Genomic DNA, 22,974 nt, shown 5'->3' with positions numbered 1-22,974 from the left:
TAGATGCATTCATTCTTTTATTCTTGATTCTCATTTCATCTTCTGTTGCTTTTTCTCTGAACTCCTTCCAGTCTATAGGCGTTGGTAACAAGGGCCCCTCAAGGGTGAATGTAGGGTTTCAAGAATGTTTTGCCAGTTGTTTTATGGCTGCTCCTTCACCATGCTTTGTCAGCTTGTATTTTCTAAAGTGCAATCATTGCACAGGAAATAAGACTTAAGTTGCTCTGACTAAAGAGGGAGACATAATTCATTCTATATATAGCCATCTCCAAACTGAGTTAAGCTTGAGCGTTCAGACGCTTCAAAAAACAGCTGCTGTAAGAATCCAAGATGATAAGAGACAGCAATACAAATAAATATTTTATAAGACAATGTGAAGTTTAATAATTGATTTAATAAAACCCACAATAAAGCAACACATTTCTGCTTTTTTTTTTCAATTAAACAAATCTGTAGTAAATTATTACAATAAAAAACTCCAAATACAATACATGTCTACTGTACTTCAACTTCTAATTACAGCAACTGTAAACCCCAATTTAATTAAAACCTATTTGCAGTTTGTGCAAAATACCTGTTTGTGGTGTTTTTTTTTTCCAGTAAGTCTGTAAGGATGAGATGCACATTTTTCATGAACTGTGATATGGCTTAATTAATGTGATAGTGTTTGTATTGAAGCATTAACTTCCCAAGTACACTGCTACTTTGCCTCTGAGCTGTATGTGCTCCCATGCTGTACTCAAGTGTTCCTGTTTCTTGCCAGAACAGATAAAAACATAACCCAGTGTTATGTGCACTTTGTCCAAATTAATACTGTGCTGTCAGTTTTCACCTCTAAAAATTCTTCATGTGACCCTTACCTCAAAAAAAGGGAAGAGGCCAAGCTTGTTACCACCGGTTGCAGGTATAAATCAGCCTGATGAATATGTGAAACCCTAGCAAGTTTCAAAACAGACAATAGCTTAAGTATTCACAGCTGAATATCACAATATCCATTACTGGGCAAGAATTTTCCTTTCTGATCCACATACAGAACTACTTTTGATGTCAGTGGAAGTTCTGCATAAAGATCAAAGTACAGAATAAGAAAAAATATTTGAAGCCAAGTTCTTACCGTCTTCTGAACTTGCAGGTCATATTCTTGTTGCCCTTAGCTTCTTCAATGCAAATTACTTCAGAAGCAGGCGTAAATCTAAGCTTGGAGGTGCATGATAGCTTAGTACCAGGTTTTATCATCCAGTGTACATTCAAGTACAGTGATTCTGCCATGAGGCTAAGCAATTCAGTTTTGTGGACTTTGAGGATGAATAAATAGTCTTTTTCAAATTGCCTCATCCCTCTGTAAATAAGAAAAGGCTTTTCTACCTCTGTAGGTTGTTACGATATTATTGTCCAACACAATATTATGATATTGTTGTCCAACACCATTAGGTTACTGAGCGGGCTTGGATTTTGCTTTATTCATGAAGCTAAGTAGTGAGGGACTGCTATTGCAGTGGCATCCCTGTCGGGATACTGCCATACTGTGCTCAAAGCAAAGATGAAAAGGTCAGATCTGTGACTGAGGGAATAGTACATACCTAAAACTTCTGCTCCTCACTTTCCTGTTAGAAGATGCATATATTTTGCACGTCTGTAGATTGTTTTTGAGAGTATCTCCATGTCAAGCATAGTTTCTATCATTTGATTTTTCTTTTAAAACAAAACAATCATGGAAAAATGATCAATTACAGGACATTTATTAATTATAATTAGAATGCATGCTAATCAACTGGCCTTTTAATGTGAATCAAATTCAAGATTATTAATAATAAATTCATCTTACAAGTCAAAACTTTGTAAAATAAATAACCTGTTTCTAATGTATAAACCCTATTCTAAAATACATTAAACGTAACTGATCACTTAAAACACTTTGGGTCCAGTGTTGGGTCTCTAGTTAAATACCAGAAGTCTGGGCAAGGATCTTCCTGTCTGGATCTCTGAATGCCCAGATTAAAGCTAACTTTCTGGTCTGGGTACAGTAAATTCTGTATTTTGCAGTGTCTCCAAAGAGACAGTTTCCAAAAGAATTCAACTAGCACTGTATACATTATAGTTTAAGATACTGTATGAGAATTACTATTGCAAAAATACTGTATAATGAATTCAAGGATCATGACATATTATGGAACCCTGGCATGATCAGCATTAGAGACTTTAATTGAAATACTGAATACTTGATGCTCCATTTGGAGTGCAGGTATACTTTGTGGTACATAGTTATTAAAGGACAATATTGGACTGTAATTTGTGAGGTATCTGCAGAGCCACATTGCAGTTTGTAAACAATAATCTGAAAACAGCTTTGTCTCAAAATCATCATAAATTGAATAAACCAGTACAAGGGAGAGAGTGAAATACATGTTCTGTAGGGCAACCACTGCGCTTTTTGCAGCACCAGTTCTCCCTGCTGCATGTTACATGGTACAAATCCACATATTAATGGTTTCTATTTGATCATTTTCATTTTGCATTTATTGCTCTCAGTCTTTGACTACAAGATAAAGAATAAGGCATCAGTTCCCAAAACATATGAAATTAGGCACTGGAACTCTGACAACTTGCACAGGTTTTGCTCATTTCCTGTTTGTAACTCTGAAGCTGGACAGAGCACTTGTACATTCCAAATGTGTTCAGCAGCAGTTGTCGGGCCTTGGACTGAACTTCCTCCCATTTAGATGAACTACCAGGAACTGGAAAATCAAGAAAATAATTAATAGAATTCGCTCCTCAAGAAACCTGGACAATCCAGCTGTTCTCAAATTTTTCAGTGTTACCAACTAGAATAATCTTTGTTCACACTCATTTATTAATTTAATACTGTTCTGTGGTCGCTACGTACTCTCTATATATTATTTTACATCTTTAGGTCTATATCCTCTAACTAGAATCACATCTTGATAAACCTGTGTGTGTTAGACACCACGTCCCACCCGCCCAAAAAATTGAGCTTTTTTACTAAGAATTATTATTCATGGTACTGTTAGATGTCTAAATCAGCACATATTTTGGCAAAACATATTTATTTTTCATATGTCAGATTGTTCCACATTAGAACTGCACCCTGTCTTTCCCTCGACAAAATAAGGGAATTTCTGAGGAGAAATCCTTTTCTTTCTGTTTTTTCTTTTTTTTCCTTTTTTTTTTCTTTTTTTCTCTTTTTTCTTTTTTTTCTTTTTTTTTCTTTTTTTTTTCTTTTTTTTCTTTTTTTTCTTTTTTTTCTTTTTTTTCTTTTTTTTCTTTTTTTTCTTTTTTTTCTTTTTTTTCTTTTTTTTTCTTTTTTTTTCTTTTTTTTTTTCTTTTTTTTTTCTTTTTTTTTCTTTTTTTTTCTTTTTTTTTCTTTTTTTTTCTTTTTTTTTTCTTTTTTTTTCTTTTTTTTTTTCTTTTTTTTTTTCTTTTTTTTTTCCTTTTTTTTTTTCTTTTTTTTTTTCTTTTTTTTTTTCTTTTTTTTTTCCTTTTTTCTACCCAAAGAATCTGTACTGGATGTTTCAGTATGAATATTTTTTTTTTTTACACAATTTTCACTTACACTCAGTCTTTCTGGTCCAATGGGTTCTACACCTCGCTGTACAAAACCATAGTTAGTAGATTTTTTTTTTGTTTCCCAGAATGGTATTTCTGGTTCAACTTCAAAACATTTTCTCTTCATATTGTTATTTGTTTGGGTTTTTCTACACTTAGATTTAATTTAGTATTATGCTATACAGCACTTTACCTAGTTGCAGGTGGACTATGGCAGTTGTTTTTCCTGCAGTGAGAGACCAAACATTTAAATCTTCTATAGAATAAACGTCTTCAATTTTCATCAAGTCTTCCTTAATGCGATCAACGTTTAAATGCCTTGGAACTCCTGCGATACCAAACATGAGATAAAATTAATTCTGTCTTCTGCAAACTCTCAGTGGCCTTTAAATGTCATGACAGATCTCAATGTCAAAAGAATTTATAATTTGTGCTGCTGGAAGTGATCAGTAACTTCCAAGTTATCAATAGAGAAGAAAATGCAAATTGGCATATTAAGTCCAGTATGGATACAGATGTTGTACAGGAATTGCAGTGTTATCTCAAATGTAATTTATCCTGTCCGGAATCTGCTCTCTGGCAATAGCCAGCATTAGATCCTTTGGAGCGATGTATTTGTATAGACAACTTTACTGCAGCTTCTAACCCCTAGTAACTGCTTAACTGCTTAGTAACTCTAAGGTCAGAATCTAAAAAAAAAAAAAAAAAAAAAAAAAAAGGCTAGGGCCTGCCTCCTGCTGTCTCCTGAGACTTCTCTTCAGGTAACTGGTATCATTTTCAAATGCTCATAGTAATCCATCTGCAGTGGTTAACACATACGACTTTTGTCTTATAGCGTGGCATCTTTCCAAATCAATGATTGCACTGACCAAGTCCTTCTGGACATAGTATTTTCAGCAGCTACAGCACTGCTACAGCTTCTCTACCCCACCCTTTAGCTGTACAAAGGGCAGAATCAAAATTTTAGATGATCAGCCTGGGCTCAAACACTAGTACAAAAATACTGAATAAACTCTGTTTCTGAATAGTTTTGTTTCTGTCATAGCTTTTTACTGCTTATCTTCCAGTTTTATGGAGTTTGATTATATATACTATGAGGAGTTCAGGCATTTGCTTCTCAAATTTCTTCAGAATTTTTGGATGACTCTTCTCTGAACCTGATGCCTTGCTGTCTTTTAAATTATGTTAGTTCCAGTACCATCTCTTTTGAACGTTTAGTGTCTAGGATTGTCTCATATTAAACAAAATTCTCCTTCTAGTGAAGACTAACAGAAAATTATTTAGCTGATAAATAACTAGCTAACTGCCCCCCAGTGGGATGGGGGAGAGAATCGGGAAAAAAAAAAAGTAAAATTCATGGGTTGAGATAAAGACAGTTTAACAGGACAGAAAAGGAAGGGAAAATAATAATAATAATGATAAAAAAATATACAAAGTAAGTGATGCACAATGCAATTGCTCACCGCCTGCTGACCGATGTCCAACCAGCTCCCAAGTAGCGGTGTCCCTCCCCCGCCCCCTGGCCAACTCCCCCTAGTTTATATACTGAGCATGACATCATATGGTATGGAATATCCCTTTGGCCAGTTTGGGTCAGCTGTCCTCGCTGTGCCCCCTACCAGCTTCTCGCTGGCAGGGCATGAGAAGCTGAAAAGTCCTTGACTAGGGTAAGCACTACTTAGCAACAACTAAAACATCAGTGTGTTATCAACATTCTTCTCACACTAAATCCAAAACACAGCACTATACCAGATACTAGGAAGAAAATTAACTCTATCCCAGCTGAAACCAGGACATACAGCTTTCTTTTTCCCAGGAAACATGGACTTAAATTTTGGTATCTCACATCATGCTATTGATAGACTTCCATGCTGCCTTATAAATCTATATTAAAAGCTAGAATCTCATTGCTTGTATTAGATAATCATTTAAGTTTTTAGTTTAGCATTCCTAGTATAATGATGAAACTTAAGTTAAAATGCATAATGAAAGCTGATACAACTCCAAGGACCCCGATGTTGTAGCAGTAATCTCCAATATAAATGCAAGTCCATTCTCTGGAGATCCTGAATTTGAGTTGGAAAAATTCCCTAGCGTACATAAAGCCCACCTATCATCACTTTTAATAACACCATTAATGTGGAGATTTTTATGACAACTGGGATACCTATGCAAACAGCTACAACTCAAACATCTAGAATCTGATACACCATTAGTTTGTCTTATCTGTTTTCTTCAGCTAAATCTTAGCTATTGCCTTCGACCTAATTGAGGTTTCTTAAGCAAATTTTACCATTTTTGTCTTCTCAGTGAACTTCCATTTTGTTGGATTTTTTTTCTTCCTCCTAAATGACAGCAAAAGCACTTGACATTGAAGATTTTGAGGTCCTTGATTTAACTTCTTAACATAATAAAAGTCAAATCAATAATAGCTCACAAGAGACAGCTAGGAAGGTGCAGCTAAAACCTAGGATTTTTCTCCCATCCCTAACGTTTGCACTTTCTTAAGGTAAAAGTACCAACTAGATCAAGCAGTAATAGTTGGCATGTTAGTTATAATAATGCAAAGAATGTTGCTGGCATCTTTCCCTCTAAGTCACCACATGAGATAAGATTCTTCAGCTTATGTTCAGTTTTTTCTTTCCTTTTTTTTTTCTTCTTCCTTTTTATACCACTCTTTATTTGTACCTTCCCCTATTGTAACAGTAGAAGCACACAAGTAATACAACAGCACTTGTGGAAAAAGGCATGTCCAGCCACTTGGCCTAAGCTTGCTTCCTCCTTTTACATGCATTCAGAGTCACTTTAACTTTACAATAATTAAAGTGAAAGTGTAGAACTGAATCTGAGCAAATGTTCACTTAGTTTAGCTGATAGCCACTGCAGACACACAGTAATGTGAAATGCAGAAAGTTCTGTACATTTCACTGTAGAGGTCAAAGACACCTAAGACTGCTGCAACTTAGATGAGCCATCATAACCAACAGACTAAAGTAGCAGCAGGATAAACAGATCTCCAGACACAATCCGCTTTGTTAGAGATGGTGACCATGATGTCAAAAAAGTGCCAATGCTCGCTGGTATTTGACATGTAAAGTACTGCAGACTCTGCACAGATCTTACCTTCTAGAATAATAACTCCTGTGTCACACAGAATTCGAACTGTTGTCAAAACCACCAGTATGGAGAACACATACGTACATATAGGATCAGCAATCTTGTATTCTGGCTGCAAGGGAAGTTCCAAAGTGTTAAAGAATGTATGAAAATAAGCTCACTTATAAAAATATGACTCAGAAAATGCAGTTACTTCTAGCTCCAACTTTCATGAATATTTTTGTTTGAATAGTTACAAAATACATAATATAGTCTTTGCTTATTTTGCATGAATGTATGAAGCTTTTAATAGAGTATCACAAAGTATTTTTTTAATAACTTACAAAAACAAGTCCCTTTTTAATTTAATCACCAGAGTTGACATTAAAAAAATTCCACCCTGCCTCAAAGACTAGCCATTCCTTACCTTAAAGCGTATGATGTAAGCAGCTACAAGCACACCAATACTTTGTACCAGGTCCCCAAGGGCATGTACAAATGCTGCTCTCACGGCAAGGCTGCTGTGTCCATGGCTAGTGCTGTGGGCTGTGTTAGGAGAGTTTGACTGAGGTACGTGAGGGTGGGAATGGGAGTGGGAGTGAAGGTGGCCGGATTGATTCAGCAAAAAACCCATTCTGAAAGTGAAAGAAGAAAAACACTCCAAGAAACAGGCTTTAGGGTTTGGTGGGTGGGTTTTTTTGTTGCTTTTTCTTTTTCTTTCCTTTTAAACCAAAGAATTAAAAAAGCAATACTCAATATCATTTCTTGTCTTATTTATGAAAATGAAAATGTAACATCCCATGAGAAAGTTACAGACCATGAATGAATTAGCAGCTTATTCAGAAATACATTTATGAGTGTTAATGGAGAGAAAGGGAGATCTTACATTAAGTTAACTGCAACACCAACGGCTGCTGTAATCAGCATGATATCGCCATTTATTTCATAGTCCATATGGATAGTTCTTTGAACAGCTTCATACAAGAGGAATGCCATAAGGATATAGACCAGCAATACACTAATGATGGCTGACAATACTTCTGCAAACAGAAAGGAAACAACATTACAAAAGTGAGGCTCAGATCTATTTCTATTTCCAAATTAGAATGTGGACAGAGCCTTAATTATTTTAACTATTTTATGCATATTATAACCCTAACGCACAACTAACAAGTTGTGCGGTAAACAAAACTCTTAGGATTAACAAATGGAGTTTGTTCTAATCAACTCCTTCACACTTCCTGTCAGTATATCCCTCAAATTACATTTTCTCTGAAAACTTCTGCATGGGTGATGACTGTGACTTCTTCAGACAACCCAGAACTTTTGCTTGAGAAGTCGCAAAGGCCCTGCCCGGGGGAAAGGAAGACAGGTGATCTCAACATCACCAGCCCACCTACAAATAAGAGAAAGCTTGATTTCAAGTGTCCAGAGTATTAAGCTGGATTTAGAAATTACTTTTATATATCCTTTTGTATTTAGGATGAAGAAAAAATTACAGTAAGATTAAGAAACTAAACAGTACAAACTTGTCAGACGGATTAATCCTAAGCTTCTTGACATATGTGTACATACATGGTATTTATTGCAAATTTCAGCTATGAAGGATTGCTTAATGTAAGTTTCTGTATTGCTGTAATATGCTGTTTTAACATTATCTAATGTTTACCAAATACTCATATTTCACAAAAGTAAGAGTGTTATGACCAGCATTTTGGTGTACGAATTTTATCTGATCAGTAGGGACTTTCAAAAGGACACGTACATTTAAATAAAGAGAAAATTAGCAAGTTGATAGAAACTGCTAGTATTTCATTGTCCTGCACCTTCCGCTGCCATTCACATCTGTGGAAAGTGGTTACAGCTCTCTACAAGGTTCCTGCTGTTCTGATGTGAGGTAAATGGGCCTGAATATTTTATGAGTCTGGACCTTAGTGCTGTCTGCCTCAGTACCTAAGTCATGAAATTGGGCTGGTGAGAAGTATGAGTCCACACTACAGTTTTAAGGTCCTACTGTAAAGAACATAGGTATTTCCAAATGGGTCACTAAATTCCTTTTAACATAAACATACCTTTGCCCTCTAGCTTCATATTCTGAAAATGATTGCCCTGTTGCAGCTGAAACTTTAAAAAAAAAAAAAAAAAAAGGCAAGATACCTGACAGAGAAAACACTGGCCCAGTTACAACTGTCTCAGTTATAAGCAAGTTAATACAGGGCTTTACAAAAAGCACTGGGAGAACCTTAATGCTAGCTCCATTGTATTGCATGTAAATCCGCAGCCATGCCTGAGTAATCTGTAATCATTACGCTAATGCTCATTACTGTCACTTGCCAGATGGATCACTGGGATCTTGGCCTTCCTGTGTGAATTCAAAGATCAGAGTTGGAATTAATTTACTTGGAACTGTAATGGTTGTTCTTCCCTCTTGTTCCACACATGTTGTCCTGATTTATTCCCCAGTAAGGGCAAAATTCTGCTCTTGGCTGTACCATAGCTCTAAGAATACTGATCTGAGAATTGCCTCATTTCTCCCTCTGCTTTGAATTGGTCAGTGTGTAGTACAACTTTGGTTACTACAGAAGGTGTCATTTCTAACACAGAACTGCCTTAATTTTATTTATTGAATATTACAGTAAAAAACGTGCAGCTATATAAAAGCATTTTAATATCGCCAAAATCACTTGATCCATACACTGAATTTTTATCATCATTATGGGAGAAGAAACTCACACCAACGCATTCGGCTGTTCGGTAGTGTGTCAATGCCTGGATGAGTACCAGCATTACCAGGCAGTAACAAGACTCTGAAAGGCAACTGTCACAATCTCAGATGATTTCAGAGCAACGTGAAAATCCTGGAAATATCCATGCAAGTGGTAGTGTTTTTACAAAGCAGGCAGATTACTCAGGGCAACAGCCTTAAAAAAAAAAATACATTGCTTGGAAGGTTTTCCAGAATGCTTTTTAAAAAATTTGTGAAGCCATAGCACATTAGCATTTACCAGAGAAATAACGTATTGTGGTTTTACAATCTAAAACCATGTTTTCTGCAACGGAAACCAGTGTTTTCCTTGCAGTTTCTTTCACAGAGTCATTGTCATGTCAGCATTGTGGATTTGTGTGGAGATCTTTCACTTCTTGTGAAATAAACTATGCACTGTCTCAGTGGACAGACTGATTCTGTCATTACTAACATTGTCTCTGCAGCAATGGAAAAATGCCAGGTTCCATATCTATGCTTAAATCTGCTCAGTGTCTTGCTGACAGGAGGTATCTCCACTTGGTGGTGAAACAGAACTATTTTTGGCTTCAATAATATAATCCTTTTTAGACTTGACTGCAATTTCCATTATTTTGTCTTCAATTTTCTAACCCATTCCTGAATCTGTCAGCTTCCTTTTCACCACTGAGAATGGAATAAAACTGAAGATGGAGCATACATATTATTTATTTCAAAGAGAATTCAAATAAATGAAAACTAGTGCTAATTTCCTTCTGGAATTTGACTAGACAACTAATAGGTCTGTTGTCTTTACAATGCAATGTTTATGGGAAGGAGATTCAAAATTCATCGTTCTGCAAACAAAAGTGATAATAAGCACCAGAAACATTTCGTAGAATGTTTTCATGCTTACTGTATGTATAGATTATCTTAAAACTTAATGCAAAGCAGGTCAGCAATGAGATAGTTCTTGCTTTATTCCCAGCTTTAAACAAATGTTCCACATTTTTTCTGTGACAGATGCTCGATCTGTACCCTATTTTCAACATTCTGTCATGTTTTAACATCTCTCTCATGAAATTCAAGCTACTGTTGAGCTCATACTATTTGCTGACAAGCTTCTTACATACAGGTTATTTGGAAAAATGTGTTACAGTGAGGATACACCCTAGAAGCAGCTTTGTTCCATTGCCAGCATTCACTGATGCATGCAACTGGGCCCTCAGGCCACGGCGTTCAGATTGGGTGCCTAAATCAGGCAAATAAATTTCACAAATGTGACTTTAAAAAAACCATGCATAGTAATTTTGAACCATCCCATCTTCTGTACTTGCAGAGCCTAGGTCAGGATTTGGGGGTCTCTTGCAGGGCCTTTACCCACTTCCTCACTGCAGCCACAGAAACAAACTCTTCCTCTGATCCCGAGGCTCTAGTCGTCCTCCTCCTACGGAGAGAGCTGCGCTGCTGCTACTCACACAAATGACTGAGGTAGAAAGGAACCCCTGGAAACGGTGTAGTCCTGCTCAAAGCAGAGTCAACTACAGCGGGTTGCCCAGGGCTGCATCCAGTTGGGTTTGGAGTACTTCCAACTGTGGAGATTCCACAACCTGTTCTAGTGTTTGACCACCTACTGGCACTGGGCAGCAGAAAAGAAGGAGCAATTGTTGCAGAACTGAGAAGCTGCTCCCTGTGGCTTCTCCCAGGGAGAAGATGGTGCCCAAGGAGAAGATGGTGGACGATATGGACTAATTCTATGGGCCACATCCGGCCCATGGGCCACCATGGGATCAGTCTGGCCAGTATTTTTCTGGGCAGTAAAATGGAAGAAAAAAAGGTACAAAAAGGTGGCAGGAATCCTCAGGGATTTCTGTTTGCAAAGTGCTATGGAGCCCTCAAATTAATTAATTGAAAAGTCAGTGAAAATTTACAGACCTGAGTAAGATTTTAATGGTTAAGTGAGTTAAGTTTATTTTTCTTACGGTTAACTCCTGTTTTAAGGTAGGCCATAGCATGTTAATGTATGTACTATTTGGTTTTAGAAAAGTTAAAAGACACATAAACTACTCAAATTATTTTTAAATTGGGTTACAGTATGTATAAATGCTAGCAAACATCCTTCTGGAGAGTATGAGCAAATGCCAGGGGCATACCTGCAAGGTCATGTTTCAGTACGAGGGGAGCTCCTATCGCAAAATTAAAACTTCTTGAAAGAAAAGTTTGTAATGGGAAATGCTGGCATTGTTAATGCTTTCTTGCTAAAGCCCCAAGGATCTTTGCTAGTATACAGAGTTATGCATTCATGCATTAGTGACTAACTGATGACAAGCGACTAGGAGTGATGGAGTTGTTGAATTCTACTGCTGTTCTAGCAGCCAAAATAAGAATTGCAAATAATGACTACACAAGACTTTGAAATTCCTTGAAAAATATACGCTATAGAATGTATAGAGCAGAAGTAGCAAACTGTGACACCAGAGATTATGTATTTCATGAAAAATAAAGGTTGACACTTTTGGTAAAATGTCTACAAGACCTACAGCTGTACATTATGAATTATTATATCCACTTAGCAACCACATGAAAACAGCCTTTATCATCATTACATTTCCAAACATGAAGTAATGAATCCTGGAAATACCTTTCTAAGGTTTAGTACATAATTCTGTTTATACTTCTTTTTACGGACACCTAAAATGGGCAGAGGTTAAGTAACTCACTGTATTGCAAACCATGGGACATTTTGGACCTCTGCTTTGTGTGGTTTGGGGAGTGCAAGGGGAGTACTGATTTATGCGGCTTCTGGCAGGGCAGAGCTCTCTGATAATACACTCTACAGAACTTTTTAGTTTTGGATCAGGATGTCATTTTTCACACTGAGTAGGACCTTTTTCTAGTGTCATAATTCTACTGAAGGCAACAGGACTTTGTATCCTGGGCACTGGCAATAATCTGTTGTGAACAACTGACATGTACAGCTCCTGCACCAACAAGCTCCTCAGTATATCACACAAGCAGTAACAGTGGTACAGCAGTGGGTGACCAAAGAATGTGTCCCTCTTTTGCTCAACAGCCTCAATTCCAAAGCACAAAGGTGCACAGGGGCCTGACCTAATGCAACAGCCCAGTAACTATGGATGGGCTGTGGAACACAGCTGCATATCCACCCTTGTTCTTGCTGGGGACAGCTTCCCTCCTCTGAACCCTTTTTAAACTTTTTAGGCCATGGTTCATTTGTAGTAAGTCATATTTACAATGTCATCTTGTATCCAATTCTCCAACCTTCCTCTTTAAGATGGAAGATGAATCAAGCATTCAGAATTTAACTCTGAATCTGCTAGTTCAGAGATGGAGAGACTTATCCTGCTCCCAGTGAGTGAAACTTTGCCATTAAACTTCACTTTTGGCTGAGGTTTAAAATTTTAAAATTTATTTTTTTATTATCTATTCCCTTGTGGCTATACAACCTATGTAGTGGATCCACAATGGCCAGTGAAAGGACATTAGAGTCAGGGTGTTAAACATAAAGCAACTTTTAAGTTTCATTGCTACTTTCCTTCTGATTACCTATTCTTCTAGAATTAGGTGATCTTTACATTTGTTGCTTAAAATACTCTGTTAATAGCAAAAGCTGATATCTACATACCTAAGCGATGAAATCCAAAAGTGAACCTCTTTGTGGGAGATTTTGCAGACAGCCAGAGAGCAAGCAGGGTCAAAATAATACCGCTAAGGTCAGTTAACATATGAAGTGCATCTGTCATAATTGCTAGACTGTTAGCAACATATCCACCTGAAAACAAAGTTGGAAAAGTCAGGACATATGACATTAATTATTCTAGATAATATCCTCCTGGCACAGCTTACAGTTATTTATTTTCAGAACAGTGCATCAAGTGCGTGAGAGCCCTTCCTGTAATCACTAAATAGGGGTTTTTTGCCATTACAATCAAAATGCCATGCTATAATTTAAAGCTACCACAGTTACCAGTGCAGTGAAGTGTGCTTTCTATTGAGAGTAACATAGAAAGGATTCACTCCTGTTATTCTCACAGAGACTACTTGCATCATAATATTTGCAAGATCAGGCCCAAAATAGTTTTGTCTCTTTTCTGTATATATTATTGCATATGTGTTTAATCAGCTGATCCTTTTATTAAACTACATCTGTTAAATATTTTGACATTACAGAACAGGGACAGAAATTAAATGACTCAATGGCAAGGAAATTTACCCTGCCCCCTTTTTATTTTTATTACATTATCTTTTAACCTTCATTATTCCCTGTCCTGGCAGGGGTGTGTTAAGTTCTGCCAATATATATTGCAGACAATGACCTTCACTTGCACAGCATTTTTCTCTGTTAGTTATGACCATAATTTTTTCTCATAATTATGAGCTGCATTGAGACAAATAACCTCAGATCAAACGTTAGTATCTTTGTTCCAATTCAATTGCTAATGCTACTATCGGATGGGTGAGAGATTTAAACAATGTGCTTCTCTCTTAAGCATCCCTTATCCAAAGGGGAATCAAGGACAGGCTGCGTTGTCTTCCATATGCATGAAGGTAAGCCCATTTTCTCAGAGAAGATCACATCTTTAGTGTCAGCTCAGCTATGATTTAGTTTCTCTTTTTACCTTGAGATTGTCATTCAGCCTGTAAATTCTACTGAGCAAAGCATGCAGCTGTTGTGCCATTTGGCAGGCTTGAGGCTCCCACTAACATTTCAAGTAAAAGTATCTTCATATACAATTAAAACTGTCTTAGTGAAGAGGCTGACCATGAGGAAATAGCAAAGGGAAATTCACAACTGGCTGATTGGTTTCAAGACTCGTCATAAAACGTGTGTGTGTGTGGGTCTGTGTGTGGCTGTGTGGCTGTATGTGGCTGTGTGTGTTTGTATGTACACACCTGCAGAGAGAGCTATCCTCTCCTCCCCAGCCAAACACAAGCAGCATGGCTGACACTGTGGGTAACATTTCAACCAGTTCCTTTCCTCCATCCCCCCTTCTTCAGCTGTTCTTAGGTTTCTAAGTCAAATTCTTCTGAGGCTGAAATTTTCCAAAGGCCATCACAGCTCAAAAATAATGAGTTTTTAAGATTTAGCAATTCAGCAGCTTTTTGAGTAGAGTTACATCTTTCCTTTCTGAATTAATTTGTGTTCTCACATAATTTAAAAAAACATGACTTAGAAATGTGCAACTCAGCCTCTTTTATAGTCAACACAGAAGAAACAATCATTTATATCTAAGGACATTCAATTCAGTAGTTTACATGTATGATCGTTTGAAGTATATATGTTAATTCACATGTATTAATTTTGAGAATCACTTCAGTCCAAAATGAGTCAATTCTATTTCAGATAGTCTCTCACTTTTAAAGACTTTAAAAATAAAATTATAAAGAAGGAATTCAGGTATTGAAGCTAATCGTAATGCAGCATGTGGATTAAGAAAACATAATTGAGATTTATGAAATTCTGAAATCAAAGGTTCTCTGTTTCCAAATGTATCGGTTCATTGCTTGGTTAAAGGTACTGCCTAAGGGCTGTTCAAACACGATTGGCAACTTGGAAAAAAAAGACATCTATAACCTTTACAATAGACAGCTTGATGGCTCACGACGTTTTCAGTGACCCGTGAAGGACAGCAGTCCTCCTCACAGACGATCAATTAGAAATCTCTAAACATAGCTGAAAACATCAAAACCCTGTCAGGAAAGCTAACTAGAACTTGCAATATGTTTTTCATTTCTTGATGCAAAATGGTTCCCACAAAGTGTTGTTATCTGACTTTTACAATGACTGCTTATCAAATTAAACAACAAACACTGCGGTGAGCTGGGGTAATGAGCTTGCCTATACTTTGGAAAAAATATGCCAATCAAGATTTCCCAAAAAAGCTGCTGAAATAAGACTTCCTTCATCTTGATGTCGGTAACAGACCGCAGAAAGATTTTTACTGAACAAACTAATTGTCTGATAGGGTCTTTTGCCTTATTCTCAGAAACTCAAATCTGTCAAAGATCATAGGAAGAAGTCAGTTAAATGTCCTATATGATTAAGCAAAGTTTCCCAAATACCTGAGCTACAGGTCAATTCAAAAAGTTCTAGAATTTGAAACCAGACAGACAGAACACAGTACAGGGCTGGAGTGAAATAAATTAAACAGGTAGGGCACTGACCCAGGATTTGAGGGCTCGATCTTTAATCACTCATTCTGCTGCTGATTACTTGCTCTATGACAAGTCAAGATTCAGATCAAGATCCACAAAAGTACAGAGATACCCAAGTCCTCTATTTATTCTCTGTGGAAGTTGCATGCCTGAATATTCTAGGGGTCTGGCCCTTAGTGCTGTCTGTCTCAGTGCCCAAATAATGAAATAGGGCTGGTAACAGCATACATAACCCTGAGGAGGATGAGCCCACACTACAGTACTAACACTTTGTACAGACAAATCCGCCACCCTGAGCTGAGCTTGCACAAGTCCTGGCTGTAAGGGAGAAACAACAGACGATGTGACAGTGATGAGAGAGTATGTTTACTCTCAACACCTATTATTTCTAGAGCTCTCCCTGCACTAGCTATGGAAGAGGTCTACAATAGCGTGAATCAGATCCAAAGCCCCCAACTGATACTCTCTTAGTGACTTCAGCATCAAGCTGCCAACAGCTCAGACATATTATTCAGTACAGGGCCCTTCAGATGAACTAAATTCAACATATATCAGAACTCTGATATGAGTACAATCAAATAAAATCAGTCTTATGTTAAAGGATGTCTACAGCTGAGATATAACGCTATGTTGCTTATCAAATTTACCTGAGTTCATGCTGAACCAAAATCTCAGCCAGAGAAAAAGACAGAGCCAGGGGCAAATGGAGGCATTCAACCAGATCCCTGCGAAAGGTTTGGTGCGAAGTGCCCTATCTGTCATGAGCCGATGTATTACGGCAGTGTTATTAATGACTAACCACACACTGAGAGATGTTGAAGGACAAAACCACTTTTTTCCATTAACCCATGTTCTTGAAATAAGGCCCCAAATAAAACTGGTGCAAATACAGTCAGTATTCTGGTCTCTCTCTGAAAAACGGACCATTTCTCCTAGGGATTTTTTTCTATGTATGTTTAAACTCAAGCAATGATTTTGCTCCCTATCCATCTTGTAGCAGTTTCTGTCTTAAAGATACAATTCATAATTGTGCTAGGACAAGTGATCCAAGAGCACGAGCTTACTTCACACGAGCAAACATCAGATCTTCAGTCATCACTGAACAAATTTGCACAGGTGAGGAGGAGGATGTAGGTCCCATGCTACTATTCCTGAGGCATCTCTGGTCTTTGCTTCCAGAAAGTTTTTGTGACTTGATTTCCCCCCTCCCCCGGTGAATTATGGCCAATAATTTATCTGATTAGCTCTGATTTAGACTTGTATGTTAAAATGAAAGCAATTTAAAAGCAATTAATTGTTATAGTTGCTAGAGAGACCTGGCTCAACATACACATCAATGTACTGGCACTGTGTAACGCTCCCCACTAGTTCAAATCAGGGGAAAGTGGATGAGAGAATTTAAGCGTTCTTCAGCAGACATTTGCCCTGAATGGCATGGACGTATCCAAAAGACAAATGGTAACAGGACACCAATATTAAATTGATAAGTGAACAGAGATTAAAAGATAAATACTGTGCTTTGAAAAAATTATTAAATAATGGCGAAGGCATAACATTTAATAGCTCATCTTTGCATCCAAGGGACTTTCAAATTTAATTTTATTTCAAGCCTGTGCCACTATAGCCTATTAAATAAAGCACTGTTATTTTGTAGAGACAGCTGTGTAATGCAGAGGTTCTCTTCAACCTGAACAGCAAATGATAACATGCCTTTATGAGGGAGCAATAAAAGCTGAACTTGAGCACCAGATTTGATCTTCTGACCAACAACAATCCGATGCTTATGTAAGAACAAATTTCCAGGTAAAAACCACCATACTTCTGCCAAGTACTAACAAACAAAAAAAACACAATTTAATCAAACTACTTGGTATTCTTATGTGTTGTAATGGGAAGTGTTAAAATACCTATTATTTTAATTGACTTTGCTCATAAGATTTATGTCTGGATGGAGCATATGCTGGTCTAGAGCACAGTAGGACATGAGGAAGTTGTCAAGAGAGTGGCTTCTTCACTGGATTGTTATTGATAGCTCAGGATTTGACTTTTCAGTAAGTTACAGAGTGTATTGCTGTATCTGGTGAGTAAGAACAAATACCCCCAACATTAGTTTTGTTATTATGGTAAACATTACACTTAGAAACTGTATTTCCCTCTTCTTCTATTGTTACAAACACAACCAGATTTTATGGCAGTAATTAAAAAATACTGAGGATGAAGTTATTCATCCTGTTATATTTATGTCTGCAATAAAACGCAGTTTCTCCTTTGCTAAAAACACCTTACAAACTTACAAAACAGGAGAAATAAAAAGCCATTAGACATACAAAAAAATGTGTATTTTATGCCATTTGGGAGGATTGATGATATTCAGGTAAGGGAAGCTGCAAATTCCTCTTTCTTTTCTTGCATGGTAAATACAGGTGGACTTTGCTCCTTGCTCTCTGAACGTGCAGCTAATCTCTCTGATCTCTCTGAATGACAGATGGTTTATATTAGTAAATATCTAAAACCAACGCCGGAGCAGTGTAACAGGCTTAGAGAGACGGCAAAGCCCCCGACTCACCGACGAGCTCCCCCGTCATGAAGAGGAGGTAGAGCAGGGCAGCGAGCGTCAGCCGCTTCTTCACCTTCCTCTGCTTGGAGCGCTCCCGCCGGGTGCTGCAGCTGCTGCAGGGGCCCGGCCGGCCCGCCCGCGCGTTGCGCAGGGCGATGTCCCGGTCCAGCAGGGAGTCGTCGTCGGAGGGCAGGCCCAGGGGCGCCCCGTTCACCGGCGTCTCCGGGGCCGCCTCCGAGGCGTCGTCCGACACCACCACGCGCAGCTTGTTAAACCGGGGGAACTCCTCGTCCCCCACCTCGTCCGAGAAATCAAAGGCACTGGAGTCGTTCAGGAACAAGGGGTCCTCGCTCCTCCGCAGCAGGGACTTGATGCTCGTCCAGAGGCCGGGCCCAGCCATAGCGGCGGCGCCCGAGCTCCCCGCCGGGTGCAGCCGATCCGCCGCGGGCGGCTCCGCTGGCGCAGCTCCCCCTTGCTGGCGGCGCCCGTCCGCTCGCCGTCCCGTCAGGGCATGTCCCCTACATCGCCCCGCGGGCGCTGCGCAGGCCGGCCGGAACGCAACGCGGCGCTCAGCCGCGGAGCGCCCCGGCGCTACCGATCCCACACCACCACCTCCCGGCACTCGCAGCCCCCCGCCTCCGCGCCCGGCACCGAGCGGTGAGGGGCCGCGGGCGCTGTCACCCCGGAGCCCCGCGCCACCCCGCGGAGCCCGCCTTCCCGCCGCGCTCAGCCGGCGCAGCCCCGGTTACGGCGCGGCCGGGCAGGCGGCGCCGGGCGCAGGGCCGCCTCCCTGCCGGCGCAGGGGGAGCGCCGCCGCCGCCGCCATGCGCGTCACATCCATCAGCGCCGCGCTGCGGGCACCGCCGCGGGCGGGGACCGCGCCTCAGCCGAAAGCCCTGCGCGCTCCCGCGCCCGGCGCTGCCCCCGGGCCACCCCGCGGAGGGCGGCAGCAGGGGCGCGGAGGGGCCGGGCCGGGTGCGGAGTCGGCACCCCCTGCACGCCTGCGGACCGCCGCGGCCCCTGCCGCCACTGCGCCTGCGCCGCCCGCCCGGGAGGGCCAGGGGTTCGAGCCCCGCTCCCGCCGCCTCGCCCTGCACTGCCCGCGGAGCCGGGCGCGGCCGCGGAGCCCGGAGGGCGGCGCGGGTCGCCCGGAGCGGTGGCGCTCAGCAGCGCCCGGCCCTGCGGCACCCGCGCCTGCCTCGTGGTAGCCCGACAGGCTGCTCCCGGCCCTGCGTGCGTTTGTTGGGTGGATAAGTGGTAGAGACCTTCAACTGTAAAAGCTATAAAATCCAAATATGATCTGTTGATAGACAAGCGGCTGTTTTCATGTACACTGGAAGCCTGAACTGTATAGTTCCATGCTCTGGCTTCAAATTGTAAAAAGTCACAGGTTTGTATTGTGTAGCTTTTTTTTCTTTCTTCCCCTGCCAGAGGCACAGTTCTTTACACCGTTTCCAATAACTCCCATTAGGGCAGTGTCGTGTTGTAGGAAGTCACATGCACCTTTCTGAACATTCCTTAAAGGATGTAGGGAGAAACAAACCTCAGAGGCCCTGCTGTTGTATAATTCCTTTCACAACCATGCTCTAACTTAAAAGTAATTAGATTTTTGCCTTTATTAATTCTGTTGAGAGGTTATTCCCCCTCCTCTCTGGTCTGATTACTAGAAATTTTCTTCTAATTTCCAGCCTACACGTATTCAGGGCCAGTTAGTACCCATGGCCAAATTTTGTTACTGCGTCAGTCAGTTCCCTAAGTCATAAACATTTCTGGAAAAACACGCCTGCCTGAGGGAAAGTACGTATCCTGTTTTTTGACCTGGTTGAAGGAAGTCACCAAGTAAAGACCGGAGAGTTGTATAGAACTGCTAGATTTTGGAGAAAGGCACTCCCTTTCTGGTCAAGGGCTGATAGCAGATTCTGGCACGCATCGGGGTGGTGCTGCAGGATGTGGAGCGAGCCCCTTCTTGGAACAGGCCCTGCAGGAGGGGAGTCGTACGTGGTAAACTGGCCTTGGGTGGAGATTGCTTATTGTTGTTCTCTGTAATGATGTCCAAAAATAAACAGTATTATGCTTTGTCTGAGCTCCCTTGCCACTTTACAACATGGCCGTTGTCCTGAGCATGTAATCTCAAGGTATTCTTCCTCAGGTGGCTAAAGAGGTGCCATCCCCGGCCCTTTCGCCCACCTTGTAATTCCCCCAGCAGGGTTATCGGCACAATTGTTTTGGGGCCAGATGATGAACTGGGTCCCTGAAATGGGCCAGGATAAAAAAATACATATTGGAGGGGGTTGGGATATGTTTGTATGTGTAAGTGAGACTGTTTCCGTGATCACAACTTGCATAGACATCCATACAACAACTGAGGGAGCAGCGAAACTGTGGGAGTCAGAATGAACAGTCAAGGCTGGGAACCTGCTAAGCCAGCCTTGCTGCCTAGGGAAACGCGCCCAGTTGTGTTCCAGTTCAGCCATTCTTAGTGTTTTTGTTCTCCTCTGGGTGATTTAACTCACTTTGTGTTTCACCAGTTTCACCACTTGTACCAGCACAAGTGAGCCAGGGCACACTGGCATGAACGACTAGCCAGGTAGGAGCCACCAAAACAACTGCTTGTAAAACTCTGTCTTAAAATGTTGGGCTTTGCGTTAGGGGGATTGAAGAGTAGGCTCATGCTCTGTTCTGCTACCCCTCCTACAGGGACAGAAACTTCGAGCACTGAGGAGGGATAGTAAGTTGGGGGGACTTAACACCCTAAACGAGTGCACCAAGGCTTGCTGGTTTGGTTTTGACTTTTAACTAAGACCAGATTTTCTGAAGTTTTGTCAAGTCAAGAACCAAGTCATACGTTGTCAAGATGAACCTCTGTTGAACACAGCCTTTTGTAACAGCCTGTTACGCTCCACTTCGTTATTATGACAGCCTAAGACTGTATCCCTCTGTAGTCTTGTTTACTTAATAAGGACAGAGAGTCTTTAAGAAGTTACCTATTAATGTGAAATATTTCCTTTTCCTACCGTCATCCCGAAGTCAAACAGCACTTTCAAAGCCGATAGTTTAAAACGTACTATTTGCTATACAATTCAAGCAAACTTATTCTATCGTTACTCAGATTTCTAGGGCGGGGAGGAGTTTACTACATATGTAACTGCTTAAATCCGTTATAACAAATCCAGAATATGTAGGTGGCAATGTTGCCTTGAAAGTTTCTGAACACGATTGCCACAATATAAAATGAAAAGGAAATATGATTATTTGCTGTTACAGTGTCACATATATAGGCATTTGTCTTGCCAGTAGTTTGAAATTTAACAGCTTTCCAGCATACGAGCCTGCAATCTTGCTGGGAGGGTAAGACCTCAGAAAGAAAGCTAGTAAGTTGTGTACAAGCTTTGGACAAGCACCTGGAGATAGAGAGTAAGTCTTGAATTGTTGTAGGATTAAGAGTAGCAAATAAGTGCAGGAATACAACAGAGGACTGTAAGAGAACAGGGGAGAAAGAAAGGAAGCGTACGAGGGTATTAAACACACATTCACGAACATTGTTGCCCGTGGATGAGTAGAAGAGCCATCAGCTAGAGTCTTGGTTCTTCATAGTCTCCTTTGGGTAGCTCTGTTGCTGTGTAGGGACTATAAATCCAATTCAGCTAATTATATAGAGATGTCCTCAGCATTATTTTCTTTCTGATTAATTAAAGCTGTTTCATTGTATGGCTCCATGGGCTATGGGGTTTGTTGTTGCGTAGTATCTTACTTTTAGATAACAATGGTAATATTAGTACTGATTTTGCACAACTCCTTGAAATTAAATATTTAGACCAGCAGGTAACTGTGCTTTTTGTTAGTTTAACCAAATGTTTATGTTCCTTATCATACGGTTCACTTAACTTCCTTTTCAAACATCTTTTTCGCTTAGAGTAAAACCTTACCTAATTCTTCACAGGATAATGAACTTGGTAATGCACTTGGGAAACAGTTACTGTGAAACCGAGAACATTTTGTAGAGAAAAAGGAACGAGAGGCTTTCTATCCATCTCTTTTTTGGAGCGTTTCGGTTGATAAATAGTTAAATTTTAACTTGTCTAGAAAAACAGGTGACAATTTTATATTCCAATCCTTAGTCTATTTCTGCAAGACGTGGGAGGGCCTGGAACAGGCAAAGCAGTAGCACAAATCTGAAACTCCCACATCTCAAGTGAGACTATTTCAGAGTGGTTATTTCACTTGTTCTTACTAGAAATTCCATCTGGAAGCTGAGAAGTCTTTCCCAGTCAAACTTTCAAAAAAAGTTTTTTTTTTCCCCATTGAAAGAAACTTTAGGTAAAATTGCTAACTAGTTGTAACTGAGAATTTGATTCGAGTCTGTTTAAGTTAATGGACAAGTTCCTGTTGTTACAGTCCGGCTTCAGACCAGGCCTTTGATGTTTCTTTTTTAAAGCAAAAGCAGAAAAAAAGAGAAGCAGGTAAGTTTTTAATCTGATGACAGAATAGTGACATAATTGTGATCAATAGTTCATTAGAATATATAGATGAAGAAAAATATGAACAAATTTGCAACAATCTTGTCATTAAAAATGTCAATTTTAAGGATGACAGATCATCTCAGAAGTCCATTTTTTGCTTCAGTGTGTTTCTGAAAAGATTAGTGGGAGTACCAGAGTTTAATTTAATCTTGAAGTTTTGGGGTTTTGTGGAAATACTGCATTCAAACACTTTCTGAGTGGTTCCTTGATTGGTTTCTTTCCATAGTTGTGTCTGCTTTTCCTGAAAAGACCTTTACAGATAAAAGAGAAAAAAAAATACAAATCCTACCATACCATATAAAAGTGGTTTTTTCATCAAAAAATTAAAAAATATGTAT

At 39.8% G+C, this 22,974-nt stretch overlaps 2 protein-coding genes across 8 annotated transcripts in view; one reads left to right on the top strand and one right to left on the bottom strand.

The window, feature by feature from the left end:
- SQOR (sulfide quinone oxidoreductase) overlaps positions 1 to 22,974 on the top strand; it is a 58,035-nt gene that overhangs the window by 8,983 nt on the left and 26,078 nt on the right. The window lies entirely within an intron of this gene.
- SLC30A4 (solute carrier family 30 member 4) lies at positions 375 to 18,902 on the bottom strand. Of its 6 annotated transcripts, XM_075160010.1 has the most exons (7): positions 18,126 to 18,868; positions 13,029 to 13,175; positions 7,547 to 7,700; positions 7,088 to 7,295; positions 6,688 to 6,793; positions 3,758 to 3,892; positions 375 to 2,735 (listed from the first exon to the last, which is right to left on the bottom strand). In XM_075160010.1, the coding sequence occupies exons 1-7, from the start codon at positions 18,514 to 18,516 to the stop codon at positions 2,581 to 2,583; spliced, it is 1,296 nt and encodes a 431-aa protein (XP_075016111.1). In that variant the 5' UTR covers positions 18,517 to 18,868; the 3' UTR covers positions 375 to 2,580. The 6 variants fall into 6 exon arrangements, 3 of the variants coding, with proteins under 3 accessions (XP_075016111.1, XP_075016112.1, XP_075016113.1); XR_012675223.1 differs by lacking the exon at positions 7,547 to 7,700 and having other exon boundaries at positions 18,126 to 18,897; XM_075160011.1 differs by lacking the exon at positions 3,758 to 3,892 and having other exon boundaries at positions 18,126 to 18,874.

This window comes from Calonectris borealis, chromosome 11 (genome assembly GCF_964195595.1).
Source record: "Calonectris borealis chromosome 11, bCalBor7.hap1.2, whole genome shotgun sequence".
In the NCBI taxonomy this organism is placed as follows: Eukaryota; Metazoa; Chordata; class Aves; order Procellariiformes; family Procellariidae; genus Calonectris; species Calonectris borealis.
The sequence above is the reverse complement of the archived record's forward strand: the minus strand, read 5'-3'. Positions and strand labels throughout refer to the sequence as shown.